Below are 9,194 nucleotides of genomic sequence, written 5' to 3'. Positions count from 1 at the left end.
CTCCCTCAATGTGATCAAGACAAAGGAGATGATTGTGGACTACAGGAAAAGGAGGGCCGAGCACGCCCCCGATCTCATCGACAGAGCTGCAGTGGAGCAGGTTGAGAGCTTCAAGTTCCTTGGTGTTCACATGACCAACCAGCTGTCTTGGTCCAAACACACCAAGACAGTCATGAACAGGGCACGACAACGCCCCTTCAGAAGACTGAAAATATTTGGCATGGGTCATCAGATCCTCAAAAAGTTATATAACTGCACCATCGAGAGCTTCCTGACGGGTTGCATCACTGCCTGGTATGGCAACTGCTCGGCCTCTGACCTCCAGGCACAACAGAGGGTAGTGTGTACGGACCAGTACATCACTGGGGCCAAGCTTCCTGCCATCCAGGACCTCTATACCAGGCGGTGACAGAGGAAGGCCCTAAAAATTGTCAAAGACTCCAGCCACCCTAGTCATAGACTGTTCTCTCTCCTATTGCACGGCAAGCGGTACCGGAGCGTCAAGTCTAGGTCCAAATGTCTTCTTAAGAGCTTCTACCCCCAAGCCATTAGACTCCTGAACAGCTAACCAAATGGCTACCTGGACTATTTGCATTGACCACCCCCTGCCCCATTTTTACGCTGCTGCTACTCTCTGTTTATTATCTATGCATAGTCACTTTACCTCTACCTACATGTACATATTACCTCAATTAACTAGACTAACCGATGCCCCCGCACATTGACTCTGTACCGGTACCACCTGTATATAGCCTTGTTACTATTTTTTTTAAATCCATAAACAACTGTCTATCAACAGTCATGCACGGGCGCACCCACCCACACACGTACACCCCCACACACGTACACACTCACACACGTACACACTCGCTTGCACGCAAGCACATGTACACACGCATACACACACACACACAGTGTTGCCCAGTGTCCAGTACAACAGTACATTCACTTTTTGAGGACAGAAAGGGGCTAGAGGAACAAGGCTCCTCCCTGGGAGTTTGTGAAAACATTCCAGCTACGTGAGCGAGCCAAAGAGTTTGAAACCCAAGAACCTGGCCCTTCTCTCTCTCTCTCTCTCTCTCTCTCTCTCTCTCTCTCTCTCTCTCTCTCTCTCTCTCTCTCTCTCTCTCTCTCTCTCACCTCCACACACACACACACACACACACACACACACACACACACACACACACACACACACACACACACACACACACACACACACACACACACACACACACACACACACACACACACACACAGAGTTATTCACGAACACTCACACTCTGTAGGAAACCAACCATCAGTAGACCACAAGGAGACCGGACCAGACAGGAGGAAGTATTTTTGCTACCTGGACTTACGTACAGGACGCCCAGACTGTCCCTTGGATCTATCAACCATGACAACGGCTGTCCCCTTCCTCCTCTCCTTAGTCCTAGTCCTCACCAACGGTCAGTATTACTACCAGGGTCTCATGGATTATCTGGAGAACAGATTCCTTGCCATTGAGGTAAGAGACAAACTCCTAAACAACCGTTTTACACCGCACAACTCCACCTAAAGTGGTGTAGGACAAGTTTTAGGCAAGGAACAGGAATCGAATCAATGACGCAACTATGGTGAATCAAGTTTTCTTTTTGAATGCTAGTGAGACAACATCCTTCTGAAAGAACAGCAAACAGCAGTTACTGTGAAATCAAGGACAGAGATTCAAGGCCATGTGTCAGGCTTTATCTCTGGCATTCTGCAAAACTTTAGTTCGCGCTCAGTGTCTGCCGGCAAGGTTTCTTTTTATTTATATATTTTTATGTGTTGACTAAAGCAATCCAATTAATACAATCTCTGTTTGACTCATCAACTTCTCGGGCTAAGGCCCTTAGAGAATATCAGTGGCCGTGAGCTGTCGTATCTATGCCCGAGTACTTCTCCTATTCTCTTTCCCCTTCTCAGAATACACACTAAGCCGTGTGAAACTCTTCATGAGGCACAAAGATGACAACACGTTGACAATGAAAACAATAGGAACATTTACAGCAGTTACTGACAAAAAGTGATAATGGTAAAATCATATTCTTTAGAATAAGCAAGAACAGGTGTGCCTTGCAATTTCTCTTGGCCAAATGAAAAGGCTGTCTGGGGCACTGTACAATATTCATTTTGTCAAATATAATATGCCAGGTTTGTGGGAGTGTGTTCTACTCCTCCTATATTGCAGCTATTCTATACTGATTATGCCAAGTTTGCTTACAGTATATGTTGTGTGATGAAGTGTCCAAGTAGTGGAATGCAGCTCCATTCTGTCTGCTTTAGATCCTACAGTATTACAGTTTTTCTCTATTGCTAAAACACTAAAACCCATTGGCTGAACAAAGTTCTCAGTTGCCTGGACTCATTTAGCTAATTATGCAGTCTGTTGTCAATACCTTAAACCATTAAACATGGTAAAACACAATTTGCAGATCTCACTTAGATTTTTCAGCAAATCTCTAAACACATTCTCATTCTCAAAACACATTCTGCACTCTAATGCACATGTCGTCCATACTGGTAAACACAAGTGGCCACAATCAAATACAAATAGAGAACATATGTCATTGATTGAACACAACCACTCAAAAGTGATTTAACCTGTTTCAAATGATGCGACACAACCAATATAAGCCTGTTCAGAGAGCAAGCAGGTTGTTGAAGGTGGGAAGGAGAAAGTCTGAGAATGGATACTGTAGTACAGTGCATTGTAGGCTGTATACTGTACAATGGACAAATTGTATGGCCCTGAACATTGTCCTTTCCATTTATTAACAGTACTGACTGCTCAATAGATTTTGACTGGTTGCAGGTTCATATCAACAAAGAACAAGAATTACAGTATCACAGAGACAAAGGACAGGTTTGTGAGATGCAGGGTACAGTACTGTAAAAATAGGGGTACAAGGAGGAGGAAGAACAAAAAACAAAATTGCAAAGAGCAAAGCAGAGTAGTAATTTCTGATCAATTTTGAGCTACTATGATAGAACATGTTTCCGTTCATCAAAAGACAATGATGGAAAAATATGAATATTTTTTTTAATAAAAAATGTACTTCTCCTGAGAATTATATGTTTTGAACAATGTGTTTTCTATTTTTCGGTGTATTGTTTGCTGACTGCTTGAGAGTGTATATCATTTTGATCACTTTGTTTATGATTTGAGAGCAGTGTTTGATTTTGAACACAGGTAAAACTGTTTTTCAGGCGAACGTTTCATTTTGCAAGAGGAGTCAGAGGTTATGTAAATAGCGCTTGAAGATGAGGTTTTGTGTTTAATGTTTTCAGGAAATGGAGCAAGGTTTCAGAAGTTGAGTTTTAGCAATTGAGAAAAACTGTATTATTTATATGCACCAATCTATCCATTCATTATGACCATGTCACCAGTTTCCTCTTTCGAGGCATTTTCGAATATAGCACCCAAAAAAATTGGGAAAATAGTGTGAGAATACAAATAACATTTACTTGACTGAAATGAATCATTTGTTTATCCTTCAAATCTTCCTACCCCCTCCTGTTCTTTTGATCTTTTAAAAATAATCTCCCTCCCGTGATGCCGCTGGCTCGACTCTTACATTAGTAATTAGAATAAGTCAATTCAGAAAGTTATTTTTATTTAGTATTTTTATTCCAATCCAAACAAGGACTCACTCAAGTACAGTAGTAAAAAAAAAAAGAGAAAATTCAACTGTGGGTCTTAGACAGAGGAGAAATAATCCGTTGTTATTCCTTGTTATTCTCAACCTCTCTCGATGACATGATCCATTGGCGTAACGCACCCCCTATTTGACCTTTCGTCAATCTTAGCATGAGTCAACCTCTGTGGTTCACTGTCACTGAACCAGATCACTGAACAACATTGTGATAATAAACAACACACTTGTTTCCTCTTGTGAGGTTTTGATGGTGGAATTGATGTTGATGGGTGCTGATACCTTCTGCCACGATAAATGATCACGATGACCTTGGTTTGACACGCGTTCTAACACCAACACCTGATACAGTTTTCTCAGAACTCTGTCCATAGTGTTGTCCTTGTGCCTAAGACCTGTGCGATTGGAATGAACTAGAGTCTGATACTAGGACAATTACATTCACCCAACATTACAGTAATCCTCAATCGTCGGCCACACACCAAATCAACGTCCTCGATAACACATTATGCTCCCCCAGGATCGTATGCTCATATGGCACGAGCAGTCGAACCGCTACAACACAGAGCTGCGGCACTTCAAGAAGCAGACTGCTGAGTTTATAAAGGGACTAAACCAGGACCACGGGACCCTGCGCCAAGACCTGGAGGGGACAGGGGTACGAGTGGACCGCGTCGAGAGAGAGATGGACTACATCGAAACCCAAAACCCCGCTAAGCCCTGTGTGAACCAGGCAGACAGAATGGTGGATGTGGACCTGGAGGTGAAGGAGCGGGTGAAGGAGAGGAAGAGAGGGGGAGAGGAAGATGGGTACTCCAGAGTCTTGGGTGAGTAGAGAGAGGAGCAGTGTATGGGGAGTTGGGGGGAGTTGGGGGGGAGCGTGAGGCGTAGAGCTCTGACGTCCTGTGCAGGATGACCGCCTTTGATCTAGTGCCTTCATTTCCCTGCCTGAAAGAGACTTGGCTAAGGGAGACCTGTTGGCTTATGGAGCATGGTTACAGTATTTTTAGGCTTACAGTAAGCTCTTTACCACTCGTGGCAGTTGGTGTCCTCCCCTGAAAACCCATTCCACAGGAAAAGAGGTAGGAAACAAAGATTTGTTTCAAGTCATTTTTTTTTTGTTGCAATTTAGAGCTACATTTTGCATCACTGGGTAGGCTAGTCATTAATTTTATTTTCCTATGGATTTATCGCTAGTTGGCTATGAGTCATTTATTTCAAGGGGGGAACCAGTCTCCAATTTGTACTTCATGGACACGAGTAGTCTGGCTTTACTACCTACGATGTGACTCACAGCGGGTTGGTACAAATAATGTTGCAATTCAAAGTTCTATTTCACAGACAGTAGGTTCATTTAGTCAACTGTATAACCTCATGTAAAACACAGAGCAAACAGACGTCTCACTAAGAGTTTCAGGTTCGGTAGCACATTAACATAAAAAAAAGGTTTATAAAAGGTTTAGAAGTAGTTTATAAACCGTTAATTATTTGTGTATACATTTCAAATAAACATTAATGTAAAGTGTTTACCAGGAGCTCTAACTCTACCTGAAAGGGGGAACCAGATGCTGACCTCAGGTCAGTGGCAATACTTTGAAAGTCCATATTCAAGGAGTGTTCCATGCATACGGAACAGCAAACCCCCCCCCCCCCCCTCCCCCATTGTCAATGATTTGGACACACTCTATCCTAATTAAGAGTAAGTCTCTTTGTTGTCTTGAGAGCTAAAATGTACTTTCTTTCAGCAAAAGACCATTTTGCTATACTGCAGCATATCTGTGTCGCCCATCTTTCCCATTTTCCAAAGCACAATGTAGCTGTTTCTTCCACTTCCCTTTGATTGTGTCGAGTTCATTTTCATTTGGACTGCATTGAAATAGCCTGCTGCAGCCTGCGGGGTACATGATGTGCCCTGCATGTTGAAGTAGACACCAAAACATGTTTCAGGTGGGCAAGGACACATCAGGTGGGCAAGGAGGCATGCTAACGCAACACGAGAAGGAAATGTGAACTGGATGCCTGGATGCTAACCAACCTGGTTTCAGAGCATTTAGTCGTATTCTGTCAGTAAATCCGAGACAGTCCATTTAGTATGATATGTAATGTTTCATATGGTATGTATTCATCTGTGGATGTCCATCACATTTGACAATGATACGTTACGAATGACAATTTGTATTATATGTTACGAATTTGCAAAATGCATGATATTTGACGAATTCCAGCTAGGTGGCTAACGTTAGCTAGGTGGCTAATGTTAGCTCGGCTAGGGGTTAGGGTTAAGGGTTGGAGTTAAGATTAGGGTTAAGTTTAGGAATTAGGTTAAAGGGTTAAAGTTAGGGTTAGGGGAAGGGTTGGCTAAGATTCTAAGTACTTGGAAGTGGCTAAAAAGTAGTAAGCAGTTGAAAAGTTGCTAACATTTTCATGATGAGATTCAAACTTGCAACCTTTGGGCTGCTAGACATTTGCATTATAAGTAAACATCTTTCTTATGTAACCATACTAAACGTAACATATCATACTAATTTGAGTGTCCCGGATTTACAATTACTATGTTACGTCTAGGCTATGAGACCCAGCCTGACCAGCCTGAACTCATCTTTGATTTTAAAAACTACAAATAGACCATTAACATTTATAATAGTAATATTTGATATGTTATAATAATTATCTGTTGTCATTTTATACAGTATACTGTACACAAAGGTCTTCATAATTACCCGATTTTTCATTACATCTGACAATGTTATTAAGACCACTCATGAAAACGGCTTTTCACGACACCACCTCCATTTCCCTATCAACAGATTGTATAGACATAATCTCCAGCATCAGAGCCATGAAGATCCTGAAGAGGATGGGCAGCCCCAAGGGCATGTGGACTAAAGACGCCAGGACCTCTAAGGTCTACGTCTTCAACGGCACGGCAGAGGACACCGTGTACCAGTTCAGCTCTGTTCTAGACTTCTCGTCCTACCCAGGAGTGGCCCACAGCAGGCCTATAAGACTGCCCTCTCTGTGGAGTGGCACTGGATGTGCCGTCTACAATGGCTATGCCTACTACGTGATGGAGGGGGCCGACGAGCTCCAGGTGATTAAGTATGACCTGGCGAATGGCACATTGGCAGACAGTGCTGTGTTCCCAGTGGAGGTGGCAGACCATAGACCCGTCTACAGCCTCAACCCAGAGACTGCTGTGGACCTGGCTGCCGATGAGGAAGGCCTCTGGGCCCTTTACACCACCAGGGAGAGTGAGTCCATCAACCTGGCTAAGATGGACCCAGACAGCCTGGATATCGAGCAGATGTGGGATACACAGTGTCCCCAGGAGAATGCGGAGGCAGCCTTTGTGGTCTGTGGGACGGTCTATGTGGTCTACAACACTAGGGTGCCTAGTCGCTCTCGTGTTCAGTGTGTGTTTGACGTAAACGATGCGGTGACCAATGAGGAGGCTCCGCTACTGTATTTCCCCAGGAGGTATGGACTCCACGCCAGCCTTAAGTACAACCCTCAGGAGAAACAGATCTATGCCTGGGACGACGGCTACCTGATCCTTTACAAACTGTCCATGACGAGGAAGCTAATGGTTTAAGTGGATGGACTAGTGGGCATTTTAGTCAAATAACATTTTAGTCCGAGACCGGAAAACATTCTAACATGAAGACTATCACTGGAGACATATTTGTTTTTTGATACCACTCACCCCATAGTCCATACTGTATACATTGTCTCTACAGGAAAATGTACCTCTGTATTTTTTTACTTGAAATAATGCATTGAATTACTGTACTGTAGGTGCCCGTTACCAAACATATTATTGCTACCCCAGTTGATGTTGAATGGAGCTTTGAATTAGATTGGAATCGTAATATGTCCGCAACAACTGGATTTATTCGGGGCAGAGATCAGAAACGGTGTATAATTGAATGCCTTGATGGAATGTATGGCCCAGCTCTCCTCAAGATTTAATTTGGCTATTTGCATTCCACTTGTTTTAGTTCATCCAATTTACTCTTCCCTGCTGCTTCCCTGCTTTGTTGTTCACTTTGACATACGTAGTCGTGAAAGTGACAGTCTCCGGCTAAAGTTCATCGGCACAATCAGAGAAAAATAGAAAGTCACAAAAACTTTACAGAGGAGAAATCTTACATGAATAAAAAAATATATATATTATGTGTGCCACCCATAATTCATCATACACGACTGTTCAAAAGTTTGTGGTCACTAAGAAATGTCTTTGTTTTGGAAAGAAAAGCACATTTTCTGTCCATTAAAATAGCATCAAATTGATCAGAAATACAGTGTAGACATTGTTAATGTTGTAAATGACTATTGTAGTCGGCAGTTTTTTTTATGGAATATCTACATAGGCGTACAGAGGCCCATTATCCACAACCATCACTCCTGTGTTCCAATGGCACGTTGTGTTAGCTAATCCAAGCTAGAAAACCCTTTTGCAATTATGTTAGCACAGCTGTAAACTGGCAGCTTCATTAAATAGTACCCGCAAAACACCAGTCTCAACCTAAACAGTGAAGAGGCGACTCCGGGATGCTGGCCCTCTGGGCAGAGTTGCAAAGAAAAAGCCATATCTCAGACTGGCCAATAAAAAGAAAAGATTAAGATGGGCAAAAGAACACAGACAATGGACAGAGAAATTCTGCCTAGAAGGCCAGCATCCCGGAGTCGCCTCTTCACTGTTGATGTTGAGACTGGTGTTTTGCGGGTACTATTTAATGAAGCTGCCAGTTGAGGACTTGTGAGGCATCTGTTTCTCAAACTAGACACTGAAATGTACTTGTCCTCTTGCTCAGTTGTGCACCGGGGCCTCACACTCCTCTTTATATTCTGGTTAGAGCCAGTTTGCTCTGTTCTGTGAAGGGAGTAGTACACAGTGTTGTACGAGATCTTCTGTTTCTTGGCAATTTCACGCATGGAATAGCCTTCATTTATCATCACAAAAATAGACTGACGAGTTTCAGAAGAAAGTTATTTGTTTCTGGCCATTTTGAGCCTGTAATCGAACCCAGAAATGCTGTTGCTCCAGATACTCAACTAGTCTAAAGAAGGCCAGTTTTATTGCTTCATTAATTAGGACAGCAGTTTTCAGTTGTGCTAACATAATTGCAAAATGGTTTTCTAATGATCAATTAGCCTTTTAAAATGATGAACTTGGATTAGCTAACACAACGTGCCATTGGAACACTGGAGTGATGGTTGCTAATAATGGGCCTCTGTACTCCTATGTAGATATTCCATAAACAAATCTGTCATTTCCAGCTCCAATAGTCATTTACAACAAGTCTACACTGTATTTCTGATCAATTTGATGTTATTGTAATGGACAAAAAATGTGCTTCTCTTTCAAAAACAAGGACATTTCTAAGTGACCCCAAACTTTTGAACGGTAGTGTACATCTTTAAATGTAACTTTGCACCACCATAATTCATAACTTCTGTCTTTCGTTCTTGCAAAATAAATTGAAATGAAACAAAAATGTAAATACGCAACAG

General features: G+C 42.5%; 1 protein-coding gene across 1 annotated transcript; it reads left to right on the top strand.

Moving 5' to 3' along the window:
• The first annotated feature begins 1,117 nt into the window (after window positions 1–1,117).
• On the top strand, window positions 1,118–9,184 carry olfml3a (olfactomedin-like 3a). The gene is made up of 3 exons (XM_021566060.3): window positions 1,118–1,510; window positions 4,201–4,507; window positions 6,488–9,184. Exons 1-3 carry the CDS (start codon window positions 1,400–1,402, stop codon window positions 7,270–7,272), a joined length of 1,203 nt encoding a protein of 400 aa, XP_021421735.1. The 5' UTR covers window positions 1,118–1,399; the 3' UTR covers window positions 7,273–9,184.
• The last annotated feature ends 10 nt before the right edge of the window (window positions 9,185–9,194 follow it).

Source organism: Oncorhynchus mykiss, chromosome 16 (assembly GCF_057628025.1).
Source record: "Oncorhynchus mykiss isolate SJ-2025 chromosome 16, ASM5762802v1, whole genome shotgun sequence".
Lineage (NCBI taxonomy): Eukaryota > Metazoa > Chordata > Actinopteri > Salmoniformes > Salmonidae > Oncorhynchus > Oncorhynchus mykiss.
The sequence above is the reverse complement of the archived record's forward strand: the minus strand, read 5'-3'. Positions and strand labels throughout refer to the sequence as shown.